Here is a 15,431-nt window from a genome sequence, read left to right on the forward strand (position 1 = left end):
GGTATTGCTGGGTCATATGGCATTTCTATTCCCAGTTGTTTTAGGTGGTGCCATCTCTCTTTCCCCAGTGGTTATCCATCTCTAGTAAGATTCTATTAAATATCCTGGACTCCCAGACTTCATCTACTCATACTTCATGGAGTCCTGATAAATGACAAGATGGGACTGCCTTCCCTGCACTCAAAAAAACCCCTGTAGGAATGAAGACCTTTGATCTTTGGCCTTTCCCTGGCTTTCTGCAGGTCTGCTGTCTTACTCTCTCACTGTGCTTCTTTGCAGATGGAGAGGCTTAATGGAAATTCTTAGGGTTTTGTTAAGGCGTCCTCAGAATATCTCCTGGGATGATGAGTGAAGCATTGGGCATCTTGCCATGCTGCCAGAAGCACCAGAATCTTCTCATTTCCTTTGAAAATTTACGGCACAACTTTGTTCTCCTTTATTTGCTGGTGGTGTGCTTACCATTTTAGTCTTGAAAACAGTTTTGCTCGTTTCCCTCGGCATCGGTGGTAGACATTTCTGGGATTTTCTTTCATGATTCTGGTTTCACTCCTAGATTTCCAATAATAACTTTTTACGGTTTTCACTGTTCCTTCTTACATTTGATTTTGCAAGTGTCTTCCTTTCCTCACTTGCTTCTGTGGCTCTGCCAAGACTGACGTTCTTCAGTTTACTTGCTTTCTACCCTTTGGTGGGCCTCTCCTTGCATTTGTGAGCAGACAGATCCTCAGAGGTTCTGCTGTTGGCTGTTTTTCTGTCAACATCTAGTTTGTTAGTCTTACCTATGGAATTGACTTTCACAGATTTCATATTATACCTAAGGATTCATTTTCACCCCAAATCAATGCTTTCCTTAAAATAGCTCTTTCCTTCTTGTTACTTTTAAACCCTGTTGTTCTTGCTATTATTCTTTCATATTAAAACCATTGGTTGTTTCTTCCTTTTTTCTTTCAGTCTACTCACCAAGTCAAGACTTTTCTATATTAATTTGCACTTATGTTGTTAGTGCTGACTCATAGTGATCCCTGTGGGTTTCTGAGACTATAATTCTTTATGGGAATAGAAAGCCCAGTCTTTCTCCTGAGAAGCTTTTGGTGGTTTTGAACTGCCAGCCATGCAGATTTCAGCACAACATGTAACCTCTTTACCACCAAGACAGAGTTACTAAAATTACTTCTTATCTTGCCTTTATCTATTTTCTTTCTTAAGGCTATCATGTACCATACTGCCAGATTAAAGTTTCTCTTTTAAAACATAGCATACAGAGAGAAAAGTCTGCAAATCTATGTGCTGATCTTGGTTCCGAACGACAGCAAGTCTATGACTTTAGAATGAAGTGCTTGCATGTTTCAGCGCCATTCCCACAGTTGTTGCTGTGTTTGAGCACATTGTAACAACCACTGTGTTAGCAGATCTTGCACATATCGAGCACATAACTGTAGCTCACTAGACATAGTCTTAATTAACTTTTTTTGGTCATTCTTGTAAGACTGATACCACTCAAATAATTATTTTGTAGCCACTCTCACCTAGAATGCTTGTGTAAATGGACGCATAATTTGCACTGGTGTGTTTCTCTTCATATTTTTTTGAGCTCCTCACAATTCTTTGGTGGTTTCTAATAGTAGGAAACAAAAAAGACACTTTCAAGATTTAGATGAGAATTAGTCATATTTAGAAACAGAAATAACATTTATCTTGAGTTACAGAAAAAAATGAGCCAAAATCTTCAAAATGAGGGGCTTCAAAAAGTTTGTGGAAAAGGAGGTTTTCTTCATGAATATTTTGGAGCCCTTTTTTTATACATTAAAAAAAAGCAAAATCTATACCTACAAAACACTTTCACTTTTTAAATTTTTTGGCTTTAAAAATGTTTTTTATACTTTAGGATGGATCAACGGCAGTGAGTTTTGGTTGAAAATATAGGATGTGATCGAATGTATTTCTATGGAGACTACATTGAAATAACTGCACATAAAACAACAGAAAAATGTTCATTGTAAAAGCATATCAAAGTAATTTTAAAAAAAGCTACCACATACAAAGAAAAAATGTTTAATCTGTATTTCATCGACTGTTGAAAGGCATCCAACTGTGTGGATAATTGCAAACTGTGGATAACGTGAATGAAGACAAGGAATTCCAGAACATGTCATTGTGCTCATGCAGAATCTGTGTATAAGCGCATACAGACAAGAGGAGGTTGTTTCAATACAACAAAGTAGTACTGTGTGGTTTAAAAGTGGGAAAGGCGTTTGGGTTGTATTCTTTCATCGTGCTTATTCAATTTGTATGCTGAGCAGGTGATTCGAGACGCCGGGCTATATGAAGACGGCTGGCATCAGGACTGGAGGAAGGCTCCTATGCAGATGCCAGCTGAAAGATGACTTGCTAACTGAAATGAAGAGGACTTGGAGCACTTATACTGATGAAAATAAAACACTACAGCATTCAGTATGAATTACATATTGAAAAAAGAAACAAAACAAAAAAATCCTTACAACTGGATAATTAAGCCATGCAGTGATAAATGCTGACAACAGTGAAGTTGTGTAGGATTTCACTATGGGATCTATTATCAAAGCCTATAGAACCAACTGTTAAGAGAGCCAATGACCTATTTATTGAAATGGGAAAATCCATTGTAAAAACTTCCTTGAAGTATATTAAAATAAAAAATGCCACTTTGAGATCTTAAGTGGGTGTTAAAGCTGGACAATGGACACTGAACAATAACTGATGCATTTGAATGAGACGACGGCAAAGAATGTTGAATACATTATAGACTGCCTGCGGAAGGAACCATCTCTCTTGGAAGAAGTATAACCAGATTGCGGAGACTTTGTCATATGTAATTTAGACATGTTATCAAGAGGGATCAGTACCTGGAGAAGGACACCATGTTTGGTAAATAGAGGATCAGAGAAAAAGAGGAAAATCCTTAATGAGGTGGATTGCCGGAGTGATTTAACAACGGACTGGGACACTAGTAATTCTAAGGAGGGAACAGAACCAAGAGGTGGTTTGTTCTTTCATCCACAAAATTACTATGAGTCAGCACTGACTTGATGATACCTAACAACAGTAACATCAACATGGGAGAGGCAAAACTAAAAATAGAACATGTATAACTGGCCTTGAAAGACTCATTCCCCCAAATTCTGAGATACTGAAGAACAAAATAAGCTCTACAGTTTTCAGGATTGATAGCAAACAAACAAGATATGTTGGAGAAAATTCTAAAAACGAATATAAGATAATCAGAAGTTTTACTATAGTGATTTTACTGCATAATTCATATCCAAAGCAATTCACCCATTTCAAGTATACAAGGAGTCCCTGAATGGCCCTACCAGATGAGCGCTTTACCACTAGCCTTAAGGGTTGGTGATTTGGACCCATACAGATACCTTGTAACACAGACTAGTTAATCTGCTTCTGCAAGGTCATGGCTTTGAAAACCTTATGGGGTAGTGTTCTCTGACATTCATAAGGTCACCATGTATTGGAAATGGTTTTTAATCAGTTGGATATATTCATTAAGATATTGGAATGTATTGATTAAAATATGTTAAATCATTGTTTTTCTAGTATTTTTACAGAGCTGTGTAGTCTTGACTACTATTAGTTTTATAACATTTTTGTCATCTTCAAACAATACTGAGGAAAAACAATGGGACTGGTGGTCCCAGGGCACATGGGAGAGGAGGAAGCAGGGAGGGGAGTGAGGAGCCAACAAACTCAGCAACAAGAGAGCTAAAATAGATGGCAAAGAGGGGGTACAATACCTGGTGGGGTTTGATCAAGTGCAATGTATCCAAGAGGAATTACTGAGGACCTAATGGAGGGTGAACATGATAGTGGGAAAGGAGGAAGGTGAAAGGAAATAGAGGAAAGAAGTAGGAGGCAAAAGGTATTCATAGAGGTATAGCTATACGCATATATATGTAAATATATTAATTTGTAATGAAAGGGATAGAATCCAGTATACATATATTTATGTAAGTATTAAGATAGCAGATGGACTTTGGATCACTACTCAAGGCCTCCCTAAACACAAAAACATTGTTCTAATAACCTGGCACTCTTTGATACTCACCTTCTTGATATGATCACTGAAGACAAAATGGGTGCAGAAGCAAATGTGGTGAAGAAAGTAGATGGTGCCTGGCTATCAAAAGATGTTGCGTCTGGGATCTTAAAGGCTTGAAGTTAAACAAGCAGCCATTTAGCAGGGAAGCAATAAAGCCCACGTGAAAGAAGCACACCAGCCTGTGTGATCATGAGGTGTTGACGGGATGAGGTATCAAAGATCCCAAACAAACAATTATATCGATATGAAAGACAGGGGTTGGAGTGAAGACGCTAAAGCTCATCAGTAGACACTTGAACATCCCCCACCTAAGGGTTACAAGAAGGGACAATTCAATCAGGATGCAGTATAGCACTGATGAAACATACATTATTACATTATTCCTCTAGTTCCTGAATGCTTCTTACCCCTCCCCCACTATCATAACCTAGTTCTACCTTAAAAATTTGGCTAGATTAGAATATAAACATTGGTATTGATAAGGGCTTTTGGCACATGTAATTTAGGATAGATAAAACCCTTAAGAACAGTAGTGGGAATAGTGATATCATGAGGGTGGGGGAATGGTGGGGACGAGGGGGCAGGGAGAAAGGGAGAACCCATCACAAGGTTGGCTATTTAGTGTCTCCCCTCCCCCAGGAGGACGAATAACAAATGTGGCTGAAGAGAGACAACAAACATGGTAAGACATGAAATAACAACAAAAATATATAATTGATCCAGGGTCCACGAGAGTGGGATTGTTGGGGAGGGAAGGGGAAATAGAGGAACTGATACCAAGGACTCAAGTAGAAAAAAAATGTTTTGGAAAATGTTGAAGGCAGCTTATGTACAAGTGTGCTTAGTACAATTGAATGACGGATTGTTATAAGATGTGTTAGAGGCCCCCAATAAAATGGTTAATAATGAAAAATTTCACCATCTCCTAAAGAAATCCAATAACTATATTCCCCAGCCCTAGGCAACCACAAATCTACTTTATATTTCTATAAATTTATCTGATTTAGACATCTCATAAAAACAAAGTCATATGTACAGTATGTGGTCTTTTGTGATTGTCCTCTTTAATTTAGAATAGTGTTTTCAAATTTTGTCCATGTTATCAGTAATGCAAATTAAAATTTCTTTTAATTGCTGAATAATATTCCATTGAAATTGGGTAGTGTGAGTTCTTGCTCTCTTTGAGGACTGGTTTGGACATTCCATCCCTTTTTAATTTTCATGTGAAATATACTTATGATCAGTGTGTCAATTTCTGCAGAAAATCCAACTGAGATGTTAATATGGACATGTTCAATTTGTCTCCACAGTTTATTTATCCTTTGATTTCCTGATAGACTTTTGAGTTGTTTCTGCCTTCGGGCTGTTGTCAACAAATGTTTCTATGAATATGCACATGGACATGTGTGGTGGACATCTGTTTCCATTCTCCTGTGTGGAGAATTGTTGGTAGCACACTAATTCTGTGTAACTTTTTGGGGGAATCACCCCCTGCCTTTCACATTGGCTGCACCATTTCTGTCTCTTCTGTATGAGATTTCTGATTTCTTCCCAGTGTTGTCCCACTTGTTATATGTGTCGTTTTGATTATAGGGATCCTAGTGAGTGTGATATCTAGTGATATCTCATTATTGTTTTGATTTGAAATTATCTATTGGGTAATGCTGTTTAGTATCTTCTCATGCTTATTAGACATTTGTATATGTACTTTGGGGGAAATGATCTGTGCAGATCCTTTGTCTGGTTTTAGTTGGTATGTCTCTTTATTGCTCTTTTGTAAGAATATTTTATATATTCCAGATAGAAGCTTCTGAGCCGATCTGATTTGCAAATATGAAAGGACTTCAAAAAATCATGGAAAAATTGAATAAAAAGACAATGGAATTTTTCCATGAACTTTTTGAAGCTTATGTTTTCTCATATCCCATGTGTTGCTGTCACACTATTTTTTACCCTTTTTATATAGTGTATAGTTTATTAAATTTTATACTAACCTATTCTCATATCAAATAGGTAATGTAGTAGAAAAAGCTTCCTTTTGAATCATCTATTAAATGTTGTGTGCAATGTTCTTCTCATCTGATTAGTTAGTATTTCACCTTTGCCTTCTAACCTTCCTATTATGTCCTAGAGGGTTGCATCAGTTGGAAACGCTTTAATATAAACAGATTTGTTTTTTACATCATTGTCTTTGGACTCATCAGTCACTTCAGAGATCTTCTGATTTTTGTTTTACCTTCACTTATTTCCATGAACTCTACCTTTGATTTTCTCTGTGCTTCTATTAAAGTCTGTTGTTAGACGGTTTACCATTATTTCAGTGGTACCTAACCTTCATCTAGTTTGATTTATTTCTTTAAAAGTTTGTCCCGAGGCACATTGAATGCACCAAAATAATGTACATTCTAATGACAGATTTTGGCTTCCGACTCAGCTATTTTTTCATTATCGCCATTTTTGGCCATTGTGGCAATCTGAAAATTTTCCTTATGATTCCAGACCCTCAGAAGCCCTGCATTGGATCATTAGTAACAGCAACATCCTGACAGTGCTGCCCGCTTGCTTAAATAAGATAGAGAAGAGGTTGTCACACTTTTTAATTTATATTTTTAAATTTATTTTTATTTATATTACATATTTATAGTTAAAGTTAATAGGTCCTTGTTAAATATTTTGGGCATCAAACTCTTATTGGGTATATGGTTCTTTCAAATTGTCCTCCAACTTGTGAATTGTCTCTTCATTTTGTTAATTAAAGTCCTATGATGAGCAATTTAATTAAAACAAAATTAATGTATTGTTGAGAATACACACAGCAAAACATATACCAATTCAGCCATTTCTACAGGTACCGTCAGTGACACTGATTGCATTCTTTGAATTGTACCACCACTGTAAGTTGTTGTTGCTTGGGCCTTTGATGTTCTATCTAAAACCTCATGATTAAAAATGAGGTCCCATAGCACCACCGTTTTATTTCCCTATAAGAATTTTATGTTTTTCATCAGCCTGTGTGATCACGAGGTGCCAAAAGGGACCAGGTATAAGGCATCATCCAAAAAAAAAAAAATACCATAGTGAATGAAGGGGGAGTGCAGAGTGGAGACCCAAAGCCCATTCGTCGGCCACTGCAGATCCCCTCACAGTGGGGTTTAGGTGAGAAGATGAATCAGTCAGGGTGCGATGTAGTACTTATGAAGAATACAGCTTTCCCCCAGATCCTGGATGCTTCCTTCCCCCAACTACCATGATCCGAAGTCTACGTGCAGGACTGGATAGGGCAGAGGTTGTACACTGGTGCATATAGGAGCTGGGGGCACAGGGAATCCAGAGTGGATGATACCTTCAGGACCAGGCGTGTGAGGGGCTATACTGGGCGAGTAGAGGGTGAGTGAAGGGGGAACCGATTACAAGGATCTACATGTGACCTCCTCCCTGGGAGATGGACAACAGAGAAGGGGGTGAAGGGAGACTCCGGATAGGGCAAGATATGACAAAATAATAATCTATAAATTATCAAGGGCTCATGAGGGAGGTGGGAAGTGGGGAGGGAAGGGGAAAAAAAAGAGGACCTGATGCAAAGGGATTAAGTGGAGAGCAAATGCTTTGAAAATGATCAGAGCAAAGAATGTACAGATGTGCTTTATACAACTGATGTATGTATATGTATGGATTGTGATAAGAGTTGTATGAGCCCCTAATAAAATGTTTTAAAAAAAAGAATTTTATGCTTTTAATATTTACATTTAGATCTTTGGCCCATTTTAAATTAGCTCTTTTTGCTGGTATATTTAATGCTTTTGATGCTATTTTAAATGTAATTTTCAAATGGATCAATAGTGTATAAAATATCATCCTTTTTAAAAATGTACACTGCTGCCTTGTTGAACTTATTAGTTATAATACCTTTTTGAAATTTCATTCCCAAAGAACTTTTTTTCATTCCTTAGAATTTCCCCTAAGATCATGTAATCTGCAAATAGAGATCATTGTTGTGTTCCAATCTTGGTACCATTTATTATTTAGTTATTTGCTCCATCCTGGCTGGAGGTCCCCATGGGATGTTGAAAAGAAGTGGCGAGAGTGGAAGTCATTCTCATTTCTTTCCTCATCTTCGGGGAAAAATATTCAGTTGTAGTGATTTTTACTTTGAAAAGAATGGGGGATAGCTTTACTTTAAAGACCCATTTCCTTTTGCTTTACGATTGCTTTCTTCTGTTTACTTACACAGATATGTGCTGACTAGAAGGCTCACTTGTGCAGCGAGGAGAATAAAGATAGTGCCTTACAAAAATGGGATTTGGGAGTGACCTGAAGAATTCGCATGACGCTGTGTTAAAATTGCAAGACTGGGAATTACGGTTATTGGAAACAGTGAAGAAATTTATGGCCCTGAGAATAAAAAGTGATAAAGAATATGCAACTACTTTACAGAACCTTTGTAATCAAGTTGATAAGGAAAGTACTGTCCAAATGAATTATGTCAGCAATGTATCCAAGGTAAGAAGAAGAATTTCACTGTCTGTTATGGATAACATTATAATTATACTTAAAGCAAATTCATTATTCTAAAGTCAGATCCCAGGTTCTGAATGTCCAGCTAACAAACAACTTGAACTGCCCTTTAATGTTAAGAAAAAATTTAAATTCTTCATCGTAATCCCCTTCACTTGTTGCATCTGCAGGTTTTAAATCGCTGATAGGCTTCTAGCCTTTTGTTGTTGTTGTTAGTTAAGAACTATATGAATCTGTCCTGCTTGCCTATACATTAATGAAAGACAACTTAGGAATGGGCTCATTGGTAACCCAGGGACTGAAATATCAAAGACAGCCTTTTAAGATGGTGATTCTGAAATCTTGCTGATTATCATAATTTTGTAGCAAAACTTTTAAAAGTTACAGATTTGGGGGCACTACCTCTTGAAATTCTGATTTAGTCAGCTTGAGGGTGGGGACTTTGAAATATTTCTTTTTCAAGGTGTTTAAGAATAAAAACTACATCCACTGCCATCAGGTCAATTCTGATTCATAGCAGTCCTAAAGGACGTGGTGGAAAGTGGAACTGCTTTTCAGGATTTCCAAGGCCATCTCTCTTTATGAATGCAGATGGCCTCATCATTCTTCCTCAGAACAGCTGGTGGGTTTGAACCATCAACATTTCTGTTAGCAGCTCAATGCTTAACTCATTCTATCACAGGGCTCCTTTCACATGTTTTTGTAATGATTATTCATTGTTATACATTTTGTTTTATTTTATTACCTTACCTGCTTTTGGTCTCATGAAGTCTTTCCTTATAACCTACTGTGGTCGGTGGGATTGTCTAGATCAGTGGTTCTCAACCTGTGGGTCGCGACCCCTTTGGGCATTGAACGACCTTTTCACAGAGGTCGCCCGATTCATAACAGTAGCAGCACTACAGTTATGAAGTAGCAACGAAAATAATTTTATGGTTGGAGGTTACCACAACTTGAGGAATTGTATTAAAGAGTTGTGGCATTAGTAAGGTTGAGAACCACTGGTCTACAGAAATAAATTGAGTGAACACTCATATATATAAATGTATGCATAAATAATAGCTTTATATTAAGATGTAATTTTATATCAAGAAGGTGCCCCAGCCCAGTCCACCTCACATCCATTAGTCCAAGGCAAACCAGGGCCTACTTCTGACTCCTGTAGCTGTTGGCTAATGATGCAGAAAGGTAAACAAGCAGTGGGGGCAGAGGAGGCAGAGGTACATGGATCCAAAGTCAGTGGGTACATGGCAGGGCCACATGGGGCCACCCTGGCGGTAGGCAGAATCCCAGAAAGCAGGAAAGTTAAGAGGAGAGGAGAGAGGGAAAGAGAGATCCAAAGTTCCAAATGTCTATCACTCATACACAAAAAGGCCCATGACACCAAGAAGGTGTCAATAATCTATGACATAATTGGTTGAACCATGTCTAGTTGACATAATCCCTAATCAGCACACTCACCTCCCAGCATCCTGTATGAATCCTTAGTAGAGAGACTCAAATGGACTATTGTAACAAGCAAGGTTTCTTTGTTACCATTTTATTTATTATTAAAAACTAGTTTACTTGTGAATTAATCACATTAAAATTCATTTGGTAAGCAATATGGTTTCTTAGCTGATAGATTATTCTGTTATATAAAAAGGAGAACCTGTGCTATCAAATTGTTATTTGAGGCAGTAAGGATGAACTATTAGACACTTTAACAATTCTTAGATGTCTGCTTCATTTATTTCTATTGCCTTTCTAAATACCATGTTTACCATATTTATTCAAATTCAAGAAAATCTTATCTATTTTCCCTTTGGATAGGTGAAAAATTCGTACAGGTACCCCCACTTCTCAGAAGTTCACGTCTTACCATTTGGCTCTTTTAAAAGACCTGCATTGGTAGCTCTTTTTAGCTAACTGAAAGAAATCAGAAGATTTTCATTTTTGTACAGTGAATCAAAATGTTAAACCAGCATAGAGCCTTTGTTTTCCAGTGAGCTCGTAAAGAGACACCATGCACCTTGAGCAGCGAGTGTGGTATCACTGAGCCTCCTTCCCCCAGAGCCAGCCTCAGCATTCAGCACCACGCCTTCTGGGTTTTGAACTGTGCCTCTGAACGTGATATGTCAGTGTTGAGGTAGCTCTCTCTGCTTTTTGGTATTATATGTCAAGTTTGGGGGTTTTAGAATGCGCAGTGTTTTTTCCATATAAATTAGTTATTATTTCTTCACATTTATGCCATATGGGTTTATGAAAGGTTTCACAGGAGTATACTGGTAGGGGAAAGCATGTGATTTTTTTCTATTTTTTCAGTGAGTCTTAGGATTTCAGTAAATTATAGAGGAAAATGCTTTTCATGGAAAATGTGTGCCTTTGCAGTGTATTTATTTGGTCAGAAAATGGCCTGTACTTTTGTTGAAGGTCCTTTAATCAATATCTTTAACTTTCTTTTCCTGGACCAGTTAGGTTCCCCAAAGGGGAATTCTCTAGGCTCTGGTCTACAGGTAGGGGTGCTTTATTTAGCAGATACAATTAACTTATTTCTCCTCATCAGTGATCTCCTCATCTGACGTGACCAGAGTAACCACTACTCTGACTGTTTTGCTCATTAAGGAACCGTGTCTGGCAGTAAGGAATGCTGAGGGATGAGGTGGGAATGCTGCTGGCTGTGACGCTTAAGGCTATGCGCCAGCCTGGCTGGGTGCTCACTCTCAGTGGTTTGGCAATTAGGTAATGATGCAATTTGCAGTTATGTAATAAAGTGGTCATACTAAACTGATTTTTCTCATAATGATCTGATCCTTTGACTCAGTCACGTTGATAAGTATATTTAACACCTAGTTAAATATGAACTTGAGATAGATATCAAATGCTCTTTTTACTATTATGCATGCCCTATGAAATATCGGTGCAGATTTAAAGTATGCCTTATCTTAAATTTAAATTTAGCAAATGCTCTGTGTTTTAGACGGTAACTCTTTCTGTAGGGATCACCCTGGCATTATAAGAATAGATAAAGCAGGCATAGGAAAGTAGGCTGGATTTCTTTAAAGTCACATTTCTTGTAATCTAACTGTTTTGGGTATACTTCTTAGTACCCTTGAGACCAGAGGCACTCTGGTTCATTCTGCCCATTTTCTTTTCAACTGCATTGGTAGACTAATATCTATCTGTCTGACAATGGGGGCTGAGGAAAAAGACCTAGGGTCCCTCTGCTTTTTACGAAGTTGACAATCAGTTCTCCTGAGTCCGACCTTTCTCCTCTGCTATTTATGACAGAATATTTCTAGAGTTGTCTGACCCATAAATTGACCTTTTCTTTTTTACCTTTCCTGTCGTAGGCACGTAAGTTTCAAATACTTCCATGGGAGAGATGTTAGAAGTCTGTTCCCATAAAGATGTACAGCTTCAGAAACCTTATGGAACCACCTTTCTCTCCCTGTGAGGTGGCTCTGAGTGGGAGTTGACTGGCAGCAGTGGATGTGCTAAAAATGAATTTTACTTTTTATTTTCTTATTCATCTAAGCAACATACCTGTCAGTATGGGTAAATCTCCTAATCCCCCAAATTGTACACAACCTGCTTGACAGGAGATGATTGGTTTATCTTTTAAACATTTAGTGAATTGAAATATATACTATGAAGGAATAAAAAAAAAGGTTCTTTGATGAAAGGTTCATTTGCTTATTATTTAATAGTCACATAATACATAAGTATTTTAATTTGAACTTGTAAAAATAGTTTTAACTATTTTTTAAAATACATATATTTTTAGGGTAGTAATTTTTAAGTTGTGCTTAATTTGAAAATATGAATTGGTTCCAGTTGGTGTGTTGGTAAGCAGCTTCAGCATGATGTGCACATTGTGTTTGCTTCTGTTTGACTTTGCCTGTAAAAAGCACTAGATTGATGGTTCTCAACCTTCCTAAAACTGCAACCCTTTAATACAGTTCCTCATGTTGTGGTGACCCCCCCATCATAAAATTGTTTTCATTGCTACTTCATAACTGTAATTTTGTTACTGTTATGAATTGGGTGACCCCTGTGAAAGGGTTGTTTGACTCCCAAAGGGGTCATGACCCACAGGTTGAGAACTGCTGCACTAGCTGAATACTGGACTCTACCCAACTGAACAGCATTGGGCAGGAAAGCACAGAACGCACATGGAAGCATACGCCCATCTTCTGCTTGCCTTTGTGTTATGAGCCAACCCATTGCAACTTTCCCCAGTTTCGGATAACACTGAAAACATGTAACAGATCATTTCAGATAAAGAATTAAACATTGCAACCCTTCTGACACTTATGTACTTTGACAAGCAGCCTTCTGTTCTTTGTCAGCATAAAGTGCCATTTAATATGTGTAAATCTGAACTTAATTTTTATTAGGTTCTTTCCTGTCGTTTATATGTCCCTGGCATCCATATTATCTATATAACGAATCAATTTGTGTCAAGCTATACTTTATTTTTATTCGGTTCTTATCTGTCGTTGGTGTGTCCTTGATGAGTTTCTGTAGTGCTGTATCTATGACCTGTTTTTCCTAAACACTCTATGATTCTTAAATTTACTCTGAAACTTTTGTGCTAAGTGGTAATTTACTTAGTAACACAAATATGTGAGTAGCAGAATTGCTGTAGGTTAGAATTACTTGAGTAACTTTAGAAATGCTGTGTTCCTGGGCCCCAGTCAGAACCTGTTCATCAGAATGTGGCCATAGGACGCCGGCATTGCTATTTTCAGGTGATACTTATTGTACCTCTACTGACCTTGGCTAACAAGGAAGCTTCTGAGGAAAATGCAGAAAACAGACACAAACCAACTCAAACTCTTTATTGTTGGATTGATTCTGACTCATAGCAACCCTGTAACTAGTGGAGCTACTCTTGGCTTTCCAAGGCTGTAATTTTGCCCAGAGAGACTGGTAGGTTTGAACCCCTGACCTTAGAGTTACCAGTTGAATGCTTATCACGACCAGGGCTGTGACAGTGTAGAAAGACAAGAATGGAAAATACAGGAGATTCCTTTGGTAATTGCATTTGACTCTCTGAAAATTTTGGTTTTAGGGAAACAATGAGGTATCTTCTAGATTTTTATGTCTATTAAAGAAGCAGATTCCAAAAGCATTTTTCTTATGTAGTAGGCAAACTTTGAATAACTTTTGTTTCAGAGAATCATCTATTTTGAGTTTTGTGTGGCACCGAAACTACATTCTTTTTGAAATATTTATGTTGCATTTCTAACAAATCAAAAAACAAGGAAGAAAGCAAGAAGTTGTAAGATACAGACTATAGTGGAAAGCTATTTATGACAACTATTATTTAGATATTTTTCAAGCATGAGTTATCTGGTTGATTATTTTCAATACTTTACTATAATTATAGCTCCAGTAGTAGTTTGCTCTTTGACTCAGTGTCCAAGAATAAATGCTTTTTCATTTAATGAACTCAAAACACTTAAATTACTACCTGTTTATGGAATACTGATTTACCTCATTACGCATATGTTAGTTCAAAAGTGGAAGACAAGAAAGGACACGGTGTACATTTCTGAAGGATATAATTTTTCTGCCTACATTCTTTTCTCTTTTAAAAATTGAGTGCAGTGTTTATTTACTTTGTATCATGTCTTCATCCAAGTATAACTGGTACTGTTTATATCTTTTGGCTTTCTTAGAGTAAAAGAGGCATTTTATGACTTGAAGGAGCTATTATAGAAACCTGGGATGCTATTTATTGTATGTAATGTGTTTTTGTTTTTCAGAAAGAGGAAAATAACTATTTTATAAATTGAATTTTTTCCCTTAAAATTTTTTGAAACAATATGCATATATTTCTGGGAACCATTTTATTTTTAGCCACCGAACAACAATAACAAAATCACATTTGGGTACTCAGAAATATTTTTGTAATCACATATTTCAGGAAAAAATTGTTTTGTGACACAATGTTAGTATTATTCATAATGCAACTTAAAATTGTGAGGAATTTTCTAAATCTTAAATATCTCAGAGTAGTAGTTTGTTTCCTTGGCTGGTAGTACTGTGTATGATATGTACACCACTGTCTTAAAGGTGGCATTATTTTTAGGTATCCAGTATGGTATTGGGGTTAATTGGATATGATGATGGCAGAGACTTATTTCTTTAATTGCTAGAAGGAACTTGAGGGGTGGCTCATTATTGAAGCTAAAACCCTAGTTACTGTGACAGAATGTTTGCTTTTCCTTCTCCATTGCTTCTAGTTGAACGTGTTTTGTTAATGACTCACTATTTTTTTTCCTAGAAGAATTTCTTTGCTTTGGATGTTACTTATGCTATATAAAAGCAGATGACCTCAAGGGAGCGGATACCTTGTCCCTATTGCTAAGAGTGAAGTTACTGATAAATGTATTAAGAATAGATTAAGTGAAGATACTCTGTAATCTGTAACAGAGGATATAAAGTACTCTAATTATTTTAGCTTAGTATGTAATTATTCTCAAATGATCTTTATATACAAGGGATTTGCGGTTTTTATGTATTTTTTCTGACTGAGTAAAAGCTGTAGTGGGATTTCAATTTGGAAGAGAATATCTCTACATCATAATTAACTATATTCTTATTCCTGTCACTTCTTGCATGGTAATTGCTACATGTGAAGAATTTCTGAATGATTGATTAATTAATTTACCTGTTGAGTCATTGATTTTTTTTATCCTTCAGTTATCCTAGTATGTGCCGTATCTATATAATTGAGAGGATGAAATGGGTTTGAATCTGAGCACTTCTATTTATTAGCTGTCTCATATTTGACAGGTTATGTAATATCTTTAACACTAAGTTTTCACATCAATAA

The 15,431-nt window shown here is 36.9% G+C and overlaps 1 protein-coding gene across 3 annotated transcripts in view; it reads left to right on the forward strand.

The window, feature by feature from the left end:
* The window catches only part of FER (FER tyrosine kinase), a 459,241-nt gene that overhangs the window by 35,969 nt on the left and 407,841 nt on the right, over window positions 1-15,431 (forward strand). For all 3 annotated transcript variants that reach the window (XM_075541367.1, XM_075541368.1, XM_075541366.1), the window contains one exon: window positions 8,322-8,590. In XM_075541367.1, the coding sequence (XP_075397482.1) occupies window positions 8,384-8,590 (207 nt within the window). In that variant the 5' untranslated portion in view covers window positions 8,322-8,383. The remainder of the gene's footprint in view (window positions 1-8,321; window positions 8,591-15,431) is intronic.

The sequence above is a fragment of the Tenrec ecaudatus genome, chromosome 2 (genome assembly GCF_050624435.1).
Source record: "Tenrec ecaudatus isolate mTenEca1 chromosome 2, mTenEca1.hap1, whole genome shotgun sequence".
Taxonomy (NCBI): domain Eukaryota; kingdom Metazoa; phylum Chordata; class Mammalia; order Afrosoricida; family Tenrecidae; genus Tenrec; species Tenrec ecaudatus.